This window comes from Typopeltis vanoorti, chromosome 8, assembly GCF_054136105.1.
Source record: "Typopeltis vanoorti isolate ZY-2024b chromosome 8, IOZ_Tvanoo_1.0, whole genome shotgun sequence".
Classification (NCBI taxonomy): Eukaryota; Metazoa; Arthropoda; class Arachnida; order Uropygi; family Thelyphonidae; genus Typopeltis; species Typopeltis vanoorti.
The window spans coordinates 8,159,935-8,173,904 of NC_143556.1; the positions used below are offsets into that span (position 1 = coordinate 8,159,935).

The following is a 13,970-nucleotide window of genomic DNA, read 5'->3' on the forward strand; positions in this document are numbered from 1 at the left end:
AGTGATGTGTTCTCCCTGGTGCAGGACACCAGAGTGTACAGAGGATTTGAAATTGGAAGTGATCACTATTTAGTCTTGAGCAGGATAAAATTGAATTTCATATTGAAAAGAATAACATGCAAGAAAGTTTTAAAGTGAACTAATGTTGAGCAGCTCTCAGATGTGAACTGTAGACTAAAATACACAAAGATTATTGAAGAAAAAATGAAAGAGTTTGAGAAAACGAACCAAACCTTGGAGTTTCAGTGGCAAGCCTTGAAAAAAACCCTGATTGATTCAGCCAGAGAGGCGTGTGGTGAGGTTGTGTGCAAGGATAGAAAAATCAGAACTCCATGGTGGACACAGGAAGTTAAAGAGGCAGTGAAGTATAAGAAGAAAGCATATCAAAAGTTTCTGGCAAATAAGTCAGCTTGTGCTCTTAGAGAATACAGAGACAAATGTACAAAAGCTAAATTCTGTGTAAAACTACCTAAACAAAAGTTATGGGAAGACTTTGAGAACATGGAAAATAAATATCAAGATGGTGGTAAGATATTCTGGAGATTGTTGAAGAAGCTTAGAAAAGGAGGAAAGAGTGCTGTAGAAGGAGTTAGAGATGATAAAGGTGACATTAAAACAGAAGAAAAAGCTATCCTTGAAGTGTTGAGTAATTACTTTGAAAAATTGCTAAATGATACAAGCAGTGATAGCACAGTGGTAAAAAACACTCAACAGGCATCCAATCAGGAATACATATCCATACTGGAAGTAGAAAAAGCCATCAAAGGCTTGAAATGTGGAAAGGCAGCAGGAGTAGATGATATTTGACGAGAAATACTTAAATATGGTGGTATAAAAGTTTTACAGTGGTTCCACTGCATAGTTCAGAAGGCCTGGACAGAGGGAAGAATTGCTGATGATTGGAGTAGAGCTCTAATAGTACCCATATATAAAAAGTGAAATAAAACTGAATGTGAGAATTACAGAGGTATTTACCTACTTAGTGTTCCTGGCAAGATTTATGCCAGTATACTTGAGAAACAGTTGAGAAGAATCGTGGAAGAAAAGCTTGGTGAAGAACAAGCTGGATTCAGGCCAAATAGAGGTTGTCAGTATCAGATCTTCACTTTACGACAAATAGTTGAGAAAGCATGGGAATATAACAAAGATCGGTATTTAAGTTTTGTTGATCCGAAAAAGTCTATGGCAAGGTGCCAAGAGAGAAGATATTCAATATGCTACAGTTATATGGTGGCAATGGAGCATTATATCAGGCAATACTTTGTCTTTATTTGAGTTGCAAATCAGCAGTTACAATTGAAGGAAGTACAGAAAGATAGTTTAATGTTAAATCTGGTGTGAGACAAGGATGTAAATTATCCCCTCTGTTATTCTTTACCTATATGGATCACATTATGAAGAAAAGTGGTATTAAACATGATATCAGAATTGGAGATGTTACTGTCAGCTCTTTCCTTTATGTGGACGATGTTATACTTCTAAATAAATCTGTTACAAGTTTGCAAGATTCCCTGACAAAATTGAATTATTGTTGTAATAGATATGGCATGAAGGTCAGCAATAAAAAGACAAAGACGATGAAAATAGGTAGAATCTTTGAAATTGTTAACTGCATTGTGAATGGAGAACCTGTGGAATAAGTAAAACATTTCAGCTACTTAGGCACAATTTTTAGTTTAGATGGTAAATTAAATATGGAAATAGACAAGAGAATCAACAAAGTTGGTATGGTAGGAAGTCAATTGAATAAATTCATATGGAATAAGAGAGAAATTAGTCGCAACACTGAATTAGCTGTATACAAGATGGTGTTCAAACCAGTTTTAACTTATGGATCTGAGAGCTAGGTCAGAAGTAAAACACTTGACCAAAGAGTAGAGACCGCAGATATGAGATTCCTGAGAAAGTTTAGAGGTGTGAACAGATGGCATCAATAAAAAGATATATTTCGCGTGATGATACTGCGTTCCCCGTTTTTACGGGAGTTCACCATACCATCTAGTCCGCCCCAAAATTTATCCAGGCTCCGGAACCGCCATAGGCTGACGAATCAGACCTATGGCTGGGTCAGTATTCCTGACTGTAATCCGTGTGTCCTCAAACCGGTTTGCCTGCTTGCGGAATGAAAAACACCAGATAAACTGGAGGAAAAAACTCTGCTGTCTACGCCCAAAACTGGCTAACTTGGCTATGGCTGAGGAAGATCCTTAATCTCCTCATGTCGTTGATGGGAATTGAACCTAGGACACTCCTTCCCCAGGCCTATGGTTGTGAAGCGCAAAGCCACTAGGCTAACCATGCAGACATGGCATCAGTGGTCATATCAATTAATAACGAGGATATTAGGAAAGAACTTGACGTTGTCAGCATCCAGGAATGCGTTAGCAGAGCGGTATGGTCACTTAAACAGAATGGACGAGGAAAGATTAGCAAAACAAGTGTTCTCTGCCAGGTTGGCAGGAAATGACCCAGAGGAAGACCAAGATACAGGTGGATTGATACGGTACAAAGTTCTTTAGATGATAGAAATATAAAATCTGATAATGTTGGAGTCTTGACAAGTAACAGATTGATTTGGAGGAAAATTGTAGATAGGAAGTTAGTAATGATGTAAATTTTTCATGTAGTACTATCATATCCTGAACACCTCTTGAGGGTACATGTCAGGAATTTGATGATGGATCTGAGAGCTGGGTCAGAAGTAAAACACTTGACCAAAGACTAGAGATCGCAGATATGAGAGTCCTGAGAAAGATTATGGGCATGAACAGATGGCATCAAAGCAATATCATATTAAAAATGAGGATATTAGGGAAAAACTTGATGTTGTTAGCATCCAGGAGTGTGTTGGCAGAGCTAATCTCAGGTGGTATGGTCACTTAAACGGAATGGGAGAAGAAAGATTAGCAAAACAAGTGTTCTCTTCCAGGTTAGCAGGAGGAAGACCAAGATATAGGTGGATTGATACTGTAAAAAAGTGCCTTAGAAGATTGAAATATAAGATCTGTTGGAGCCTTGACAGGTAACAGGTTGATTTGGAGGAAAATTGTAAATAGGAAGTTAGTAATGATGTAAATTTTTCATGTAGTACTATCATATCCTGTACACCTCTTGAGGGTAAATGTCAGGAATTTGATGATGGTGAGTTACATGTGAGATGCTTTTGCAAAATTCAGCAGAATCATCATATAGCCATTTCCTTTATCCATATCATTTTAGATATGGATAAAGATAGTAAATCACTAAGGCATGACTGACCCTTCACAAAGCCAGGTTTCGTATATATTATTGTATTTTTATTTACCCATTCTTCAGTTTTCTTTTTGACCAATTCCTACTTTTATCACCAAACTGGAGATACTAATTGGTCTATAATTTGCTAGTTCAGTCTTACAACCTCTCTTATATAAGGGAATTATTTTGCACTCTTTCCACTCCCTTGGAACTCTATGAGATCTGAGATGTAAATTGAAGAGTCTAGCAGTGGCATTACCAGTTCCTTTGCACATTCTCACAAAACCTGAGCTGATATTCCATCTAATCCCACAGCTGTATTTACATTGAGATTCTCCAATATCCTAAGAACATCCAATTCATCTACCTTTGTTCCTGCATTAGTGTCTGTCACATATGTTAACGTCACTAGGATGATATACCCTTGCAAAGTGGTCACTTGGTAACTTGACTATTTTATCTGCTTCTGTCAACTCTTGACCATCATCACTCATTAAGGTTAATCTTCTAAAGTCATTCTTCCTCTTACTTGATGAAATAACTCTTTGTTGGCCTGCTTGGCTAGATTCTTCTCATAATCTGATTTGCCTTCCTTGCCATGCTGGTCACCTTTCTTGCCTTATCCTTTTGTTGTTCATGAGTTTGCTGGTCACCTTTCTCTTTATATGCCCTCCACAGCATATTCTTCTTCTTCTTCTTCTACAGTTCGTGCTTAATGATGTTACTCATTCATGTAACTCCTACCTGATCAACCCTCTATACCTTAGGTAAGGATATTAGTAGTGCATGGGAGATAGTTATGGGTCATCTAGAGGAAGCAATATTAAAATCCTTACCATGCAATGTTTTATGCCATGGCAGATTTAAGCTTCCTTCTAAACTTATTATAATCACTGCCTTGTAGTTCCACATATCCTCCTTCTTGTTAGCATATTCCTCATGTTGTACAATCTCCCAAGTCAAGACCACATGGTCACTTTCAGCATTTGGAGGCAATGTGGTCACCTTTGTTATGGACAGGTCTTGTGATTCTATGACCAAGTCCAATACCTTCATACCCCTACTCCCCTCCATCACATGCTGCGTTAAGTAATTATCCCTCAACAGGTGTATAAATTCTATTTCCTTCCTGCCGTGTGATCTTTCTTCCTTCCAGTCTATTTCTCCATAATTGAAGTCCCCATAATAATCACTCAACCTGTATTCATTGTGATACTAATTTGCCGATGCATGTTTTCCAGATCATCTGTGGAACTCCCTGACCTATAGCAACTACCAACTGTATATTTTGTCATACTGGCCTTAATCTCACACCAAACTGCTTCAAATGAGCAGCCACCCTTCCTCCTATCTCATATTATTTTTGGCTGCAGTTCATCTGCTATCATCAGCAGTAACGCTACTGCTATCCTATCCTATCTTCACTGAAAATATCAAGCCCTTCACATTCTATCCCTGTAACTTCATCATCTGCTGTTAGCCAAGTCTCATTAATGCCTATAACTTTTGGTGAGGTTGATCTAACCAATGCCAAAACCTGCTCCAAAAAGTAGAATGTTTCATCATCCTCGACTACACTAAGGAAACACTTACAAAATTATTATTATTATTAAAAAAGTGGTGCTACTACCATGGGAAGATAAATGTAGATGGGCAATGTGTTAGCTGTTGAAAAAACATAAGTGTTAGTAGTAAGAGATATATTTGATTATATTTGTTTCATTACCAATACTGGTTTTTAAATTTACAAAATTGAAATTGATCGTTTTTGTATGATTGGTGTGTTTTTTTCTTATAAAATTCTTGTCTCTCTATTGTACTTAGTTGTTATCATATTCATCATTCAGGCTGCCATATGTAACACATTTTTTGCCCAGCCTGCCATCATTTAAAAGACTACTTTATCATAGCATAGTTGAGGAATTTGTAGCATACTACATCTCTACCACTCAATCCACCAACTACAATGAACTGCAACTACTATCATCATCATCATCCACACCAATGCCATCTACTGCCCATCACCACCACTAGTATTCTTCCAGATAATCACAAACATCCATGCCCACAGGGATCAAGCCCACAGTCTTTTGGCTGCAGAGAGGATATGCAAACCACTCAGCCAATCAGACCAACAAAATTATTTGCCAGCAGCACCCAGAGTTCCCAGATGGTTATCCTCCCTCCAAGTACTAACTGAGCTCAGGTTTGCTTAACTTCAGTGATCAGAAGAGAATTGGTGCTTTCAAACTGCGCATATGTGTGCATGGAATGTTGGAAGTGTTCAGAAAACTGAGTGTTTTGATGTCAGCATTCAGCAGCAGCAGCTGAGATAGGGCTTCAGAAACAAGTGAGTGTGCCAATTTGTGGACACCAGTGGTATGTAACTGGTTGAAAATACAGTCAAGGTGTTAATGTTTGATGCAGCACAGTGTGCAAAAAAGAGTTGTTTTTTGTGTAATGAATGGGATTATGTATGTTAATGTTGGGTAAATGCAGGATATGTGTGTGTGTAGAGAGAAATAGAAATATGGACAATGGAGACAGAACGAATGGAGAGATTAGTAAAGTTAGCTAGTGCAAGGAGAACAAGTGAGAGAAAAAGGCAGGATAATGGGAAAGAAGAGAAAGATAGGAAATTGGAGAAAGTCAAGAGAGTGTCAGAGCAAGGGGGAGAGAGAGATGAGAAGAAGAAGGGAAAGGAGAAAGAGAGAGATCAGAAACAGAAAGAGGTAGTAATGCCACCAAGAGACAAATGCAGCAGAAATGTATTAGAGAGAAGACAGTGAGTGTGTTGCCTTGGTATGATTGCAGAGTGAAGAAGAAGAAGAGCAGTGATAATGAATGAGATGATAGCTAGAATGTGTAGGGAGAGAGATCTGGTAGATGTGAATGTGTGAGGTAGTACATTTAAGGAATAAAAAGGAGCTGTATGCAAGAGTTGGATTACATTTGAATAAAGAAGGACACAGACATTTGGAGTGGCTGTTGTTTTTTGGGTAAGTGTGTTAGGAGCAGGGAAGCTAGAGTTGTGAAATGTATCTGGGATGGCCTCATTTGGAGATAATAGCTTGAGAAATTATAGTGTGTATACTATATTGCAGAGCAAGTGGAGGACACATAAGGTAATAATAGCTACATGAATACTGACAGTGTGCTAGTTTTTCTGTATAGAAACCATTTTTCTACAAAAAATTGAATATCACCATTCAGACTTTCTCCAATCCCCAATATCATTAACATACAGGTTAAACAGTAATAGCTGTTTTAGTGTAATAATAGCTCTAAAAAACAGACCCTTGAGAGACATCATAGTGGCTTTCCTCTTCTGGGATAACCATCAGCTAGTCGATCTCCAATCCAGCACATTAATCCAATATGAAATATCCATCTGTTCTAGTTTAGCTATCAACTTATCATATGGGAATTTGTGAAAATTCTTTGCAAAATCTAAGTATTCTAATGTGTATCCATATCCCTTGTCCAATGCACATGCCACCTTATTGCAACAATAACCAGATTACTAAAATATGACCTCCCTTTAACAAATCCATGCTGTCCATCAAAGTGAATGCACTGTTGTCGATCCAATTCTGAATCTTGGTTTTTTACTAATGCCTTCAACACTTTAATCACAACATTTGATACAGACTGGCCTATAATTTGAAGCCCGAGTTCACTCACCTCCCCTTATGAACTGGTACAGTATTGCCTTCCTTCCTTCCACTCTTTTGGAACTTGAGCCAGTGTAAGATTCATATTCAACAAGTATGCCAAGGCAGATGTCAACACCTAGAAAATTCTCTTAAAAAGGAGTTGTGATATATCATCAAGTGTCACAGCCTTATTAACAACAAGTTTACTCAATTCCCACATATCTTCTGTGTAGTCACACTCTATCTCTCCTTCTCCCATTCCACTCTATCAGACTCTGCAAGATGTCTCATTCACAAAGTTGAAATATGTTTATGAACTGGTCATTTAACATTTCAGCTATATCCTCTGCAGCATTTATTATTATTATTGGCTACTCCAGGGAGTCCTTAAACTCATCTAGGGAGACCCTAAACATCATGTCAAGAACTATCCAACATTTGTGCAGTATCTATCATACTATGCTTTTAACTCATTCACAGTTATGGCACTAACAGCAGACTCGACAACCCATTCCACTCATTCGCTACTTTCGAAGCAAAAAACCTACTTCTAACACCTTTGCCAACTACACTCTTACTCAGTTTACATGGATGGCTTCTAGTTCTCCCACCACCACCAGACCTGTTCTGAAACATTTTCTCTGAATTAATCTTGTAAAAACCCCTCAGTAATTTGTATGTGTCAGTCATATCACCCCTTTTCCATCTATCAACCAGTTTCTGTAACCCACAAACCTTCAACCTGTTGTTGTAAGGTCCATTCCAACCTGCTACCATCTTGGTCACCTGCTTCTGGATCCTCTTCACCTACTCCTCATCACCAAGAAACTCTGGCACCCAGATCTCCATGCAGTAGACAAGATGGGATCTTATCAAGGCATGATAAAGATAATAATAACCTGCTTGTCTCTGCTAAGCTGATAGCTCCTACTGAGTCACCTTACTTCTCAGAGAACTGATTATTCCCACTTATCTTTTGCTGTCTCCATAATACTTACTTCCTCTGTACTACATGCCTAACCTCTTCATTCATACTTCTTCTTCCATTAAACTCTTCCATTTCATACCTTCCTCAAGCTTTTTTTTAAGGTACAGATTGGAATACATTTCAACATTGCTTCTGCTAAGTAATTCTCGAATAGCACCCAAGCAGCACTAATCTCCTTTCCACCTAGCTTCTCATTCCCTTCTACAGTGTAAGCTATCTCCTGTGCTTTTCATAATCACTAGCCTTGCAGTTCCACACATATATCCTTTTCTTAGAGAACCTATCACATGGTTAGCAACCATCCAGGTTATCACTTAATGGTTACTCTCACCAGCTGGAAGGAGATTTGCACTTTTATAATGACATTCTCTGATGAGATGATCAAATCCAAGATCATTGACATGTCCTCTGTTACATAATGTCTGAGGTAGTTGTCCCTCAAAAACTTGAGAAATTTGTTTTCTTTATTTCTAGATGCTGTTTCATCATTCTAATCCATAATGCCATAATTAAAATCACCTATAATGATCACCCTTTTCTTATTTTCTTAGCTGATTTATTTATACATTTCATAGTCACTACCCTCCACATTACAGGTTTGTAGCATCATCCAACTAAGTATTTCCTTTTGTTCACCTCCATCACGCACCATACAGTACCAAAATCATTGCCACTATTTCTGCCCTACATCTCTACCTTGTATGGACAAAAGCCCTTTTTTACCATTGACCTCCCTTTTTACCTTGTATATCTTCATGAAGAACATGATACTTTCCATCTATATTGCTATCAAGATGTCATCCTCATCTATGTCTCACTCATTGCAACAATTTTTGGGCAAATGAACTCAATCAATGTAACAATTTTGTTCCCCTTGTTTCTGATACTGCTAGCCATTCATTTGCAATAATAAAAGTCCATTCTAGATTTATAACAAATTCACTGATACCACTTATTAGATGTAACTTCTCCATGCCTTCCTCAAGCTATTCCCCTCTCTCATTACCTATCCCAGAACCCTCTCCAAACCTAAATACTCCTTCTACATTCAAGGTCATTCCTTCCTGCTTACCTCTCTTGTCTATATATGCATTCACTCATTTCCCTGTCTATCTTGTACACTTGTTCTCTCATTCTCCACAGTCAGTGCTACCCGCTTCTCCTTCCATAAACACTATTTTATTCTCTCCTTTCTTGCTCAGATCCATTCACTGAACTCATTACTCTCCTTTCCAGTTGCAACCTCTCCATAACTCACACTAAACCATTCAGATGTAATCCATCCTTCTTATACAGTTCCATTCATCCTTCAGACTCACCCAACACAATATTATTATTACAGGTATCTCCATGGGGTCAGAAGAATCATCGTATGGTGATAAAAATATTTATCATATGATAAGTCTTCTGACCCCACATATCTCCAAATATACATCAGTAGGTTGCCAGAGGTACTTGTGTGTGATTGATCAGTGAATGAATCACCCACAACTACCTCTGGAAACCTATTCCACCTATTGACCACCCTCCAAGCAAAAAAAGCTAGTCCTAACACCCTTGCTAACTACACTCTTATACAACTTCCAATGGTGATCCCGTGTTCTCTTCCTGCTTGTCGTGTACTGAAAAAAAGTCTTCAGTGTCAATCCTATAAACCCCCCATACTTCTGTTATGTCACCTCTTTTTTGTCTATCAGCTAATTTTTGAAGAATACAGACCATCAATCTATTCTTATATGGAGCATTCCACAGATCTGCCACAATATTTGTCACATGCCTATGGATCCTCTTCACAACTTTTTCATCTCCATGGAATCCAGGAGTTCAGATTTGTGTGAAGTAGTCCAGATGTGGCCTTATTAAAGCTTTATATAAGTGAACAGTAACTTTTCTATCCTTGATTGGTTGCTTGATTGGTAGCACCTCTGCTACTAATGGCTCGCAAAAGTTAAGCAAGTTTGAGCGCGGTTAGTTGTTGGAAGGGGTTCAATCATTCGATACTGTTGGCACATTCTCCCTCGAGTCCTTGGACTCCCTGGAGGTGTCACATAATAATAATAATAATAACTAAATAACTTGATTGTAGTGTTTTCTTCAACAACCACATAATCTGACGTACTGTTTTGGTTACCTTTGCAATATGCCTTATAAACTTCCACACCCTGTCCACAATCACACCCACAATTCAGTTCCATCAATATAGTGCACAGCTTCTGTTCTATTTCCAAATTGCATCACTTTACACTTGGCCATGTTAAACTGATAACCATTTAATGCCGGAAGTCTGTTTAAGTCTGCCTGCAGGAGCTCTGTATCACCTTCATTTATCATTGCTCTTCCCAGTTTATGCAAGTTACTTTCTTACTTGCATCTAAATCCAAATCTAAGAGATACAAGTTACTCTAACCTCAGAAATGGTAGAAATAGAACTTTAGCATTGATTGTTTTGTTAGTTAAATAGACGTTTATTGGCACAAGGAAAGCAAAGGTTATACTGTGTCAAGCCAAAGGTTACACATCAATTAGTACATCTTGACTAAAGATTATTGGCCTAAATAAAATTGAAAGGCAAAAAAGTATATACAGGGTGTTCAGGATAAATTTGACAGTTTCGTAAGGAAAAAGAAAATCTTCTTTGTATCTATTAAATTTAATGAATTGACAAAAAAACATTACAGGCAGAGTTAATTTCAATACTATCAACAAGATTTACTCAAAATAACCACCATTAGCATCGATCACAGCTTCAATTCTGCTTCGGAACCTCGAACAAGCTGATGCTACAGTCTCCCTGGGAAGGGCCGCAAAAACTGTTTTAATTTTATCCATTAACTGGGCTTTTGTATTACTGGAAGTGCGATTGGTGTCTTTTTCAACTGCGCCCCATACAAAATAATCCATGGGGTTAAGGTCTGGGGAGTTTGGAGGCCAAACATTTGGACTGGTGAAGTCGTAGAAATTTGCAGACAACCATTTTTGACTTTTCCCAGAGGTGTGGCAAGGGGCCGAATCCTGCTGCCATACATACGGCCTACCATTGGCTACCCTTGTTATCCAGGGCTTGACTACAGTTAGCAACTCCACGAACAAAGCCCGAATTCCAATGCCAGGGTTCTTCAACACCTGTTCCTGCAGATTTGCAAGGAATTCTGCTGTACGAACGCAATCAGATCGTCTGCTAGGGATCTTTCTTCTTGCTACATCCTCGTAGTCACCATTGCAAGTCTCTAGTTCATGCCTGATTGTTTTTACTGTATTCAGGGAGCATTGGGCAGCAGTCGTAATATCCTTATTTTGATGGCGGGCACGAATCATCATGATACAAGTTATTCTCTTCCATGATTCAGGTGGGTTCCAGCTATCCATCCTTTCTGACATCTTGTATATGAATGAAGAAGGGTCCAAACTTTTAAATGAAGAGAAGTGTGTGTTAATACATGTAACTTACGGAAAAATATAATTAATTATAAATATGTCAAATTTATCCCGAACACCCTGTATATGTTGATATCGATTACAATATCTGGAATTTTCAAGATGCAACAAAAATAGAGAGAGAAAAACAGTTTGTTGCACCAAGTCGTTAATAGTGTTTGTGCTTTGTGATGATATATCTGCACTGTTCTTGTAATATACGCATTTAATAAAGTGGAAAATCTTGGTACAGTAATTTTTTTTTTGACATTTTGAAAGAAATTTGTGATCTATTGATTATCTGTTATATGATTGACTAATTTTTTTCCCCTTATATAAAAACAGTTTGTTGATTAATTTCTAAATTGAAGTTTCCAAAGACATATGGTTTCATTATTTTTGTAGAGTCCCCATCATTGGCATTATCATTGTTGGTGTACTCCTTGCAAGTAATTGGATTACAGCAGCAGCACTAAGTGTGGTTTACGACTTGTTTCCACTCATGAGTAATATAAAACCTGACATCAGTCAACAAGAATATATGGAACAGTGAGTATAAATATATTCTTGTTTTCCATTTCATATGTTCACATACATCTCTGAAAAAATGTATGAAGTCAGTAAATAATTTTGTCAAATTGTCAGGAAGGTAGAGAAAAGTGGGAAAATTACTTAGCATACCCAACCCCCTCCCCAGTTGATTTGTTTGGTTTGAATTACAGCTGAAGTAACTAAGACTATGACACCAATGTCTTTATGTTTGTTAATTGCCCATTTGTACATATAGTATTTTAAACTTTGAATATATAAAGGTCAAACTGAAATATTTTTTATCTTTTTATTTCATATTTTGTATTATTAAAATGATACATAAATTTTAATTACGAATTTACCAGCAAAGTTTCATATAAATTCTTAATTTGTATGATCTTTATGGCAGCAACCAATCTTTACTGTGCACTCTTGTATCAAGAAGAGTATAATCACACAGAAACTGCTTTGCTTCCATGCAATTGTATTGTTTGCAGTATTGCTGACACCATCTTGAGGAGTGGATATTCTTTATCCTGTTTTTATGTGCACAGTTGTATGGTTCAATTTCTAAATATTAGTATAGAGTAGAACACGTGGAGAAGGGAGATGAAAAGCCATCATTGCTCAACTTTATGACATATATAAAAGTTTTGAGTGAAGGACAGGAAGCAAAAAAAAAATATAAAATGCAATTATTTCTAATTAATGGTTTTAATTGAATTATATCTTAAGATAATGGAACAGCAACCAAGTCTATTCTTGTTTGTTTTCAATTAATATGAAGTTTCAGAACAGTTAGTAGAGGACTATATAAAAATACTATCTGAAAATATTACTAACAATGATAAAATGCGAGAGAGAATGAAATGGTCAAGCTGTTTAAATTATTTTATACTATTTACATTCATTATTGTCCAGTGAGAAAAGTAATTCATACATAAGTTACATTAGAGGAATCCATCAAAATCAGTGGTCCTGCCTCATACCATTCAAATAATCATAAATCAGATACATTTTGACAAACTTATGGAGACTACTACCATGTTACGAAGAATTACTTTAATTTCCCGATGTTTCACCCTTCATATCAAGATCATTGTCTGGAAATAACACGCGCACGCACACACACACACATCTGTGTGTGTATATATATATATATACACACACAGAAAATCTACATTACACTCAAACAGTATGCCAAAGTGACACTAGTTTGATTGACTGTTATTAGCCTTGACCTCTTTGTTCAGTTGAGGGGAAAAAAAAATCAAAAGCTATATCCTATTTTTTACATGGCCAGAGAACAAATTCAGATTATCTTTTAATACAGCCAAAGTGGCCTAATCAATTATACAACACAAGTGTTTATTATATTAAGGATAAGAACTTAGAGCTCAGAATTTTTCCACTTGGATATATTATAAATTAAAGATGTCATGAAATTATATTCTTAGTTCAATCCTTCATCCAAGTGTAAGCAAACAAAGTTTGGGCCTGAAGCAATTTCAGAACTGGGCAACTTGTGTATTGAAGCTAATGACTTCACATCACTTGCCTTTGTATTATACGTGTCTATAAGGATATGTGCTTTGCATTATGAGATACTAACACAAGTGATGTGATGTCATTAGCTTCTATATACAAGTTGCCCAGTCCTGAAATTACTTCAGGCACAAACTTCATTTGTTTACACTGGGAAAAAGTATTAAAACAAGAATATAATTTCTTGGTATATTTGATTTTATATAATCAAGCAGAAAAGCTTCCAACATCATCTGTAATCCATAGTATTTTAATAATAAGATCTGATACCTTTTGGCTACTCATATATAGAAATATGACTTCTGCATTACTTCAACATTGGTATCACTTCTGGCTCTGGCTCCCACCGATGCATTGTCCGTAAGGATATGTGCTTTGCATTATGGGATACTAAGCAAGTGATGTGAAGTCAGTAGCTTCTATATACTAGTTGCCCAGTCCTGCAATTACTTCAGGCGCAAACTTTGTTTGCTTACACTTGGATGAAAGGATTAAACCAAGAATATAATTTTTTAGCATCTTTAATTTAAAGAACTTGGAGTACTATAGTCCTAATTATAATTTATATTCATGTCTTAGAATGAAAGGTTATGTGGGTAAGA

At 37.0% G+C, this 13,970-nt stretch overlaps 1 protein-coding gene across 1 annotated transcript in view; it reads left to right on the top strand.

Annotated features, from left to right (window-relative positions):
* The window catches only part of LOC150103711 (nose resistant to fluoxetine protein 6-like), a 113,011-nt gene that overhangs the window by 40,517 nt on the left and 58,524 nt on the right, over positions 1-13,970 (top strand). Inside the window, exon 4 of the mRNA XM_090396735.1 lies at positions 11,698-11,841. Within this exon, the coding sequence (XP_090252861.1) occupies positions 11,698-11,841 (144 nt within the window). The remainder of the gene's footprint in view (positions 1-11,697; positions 11,842-13,970) is intronic.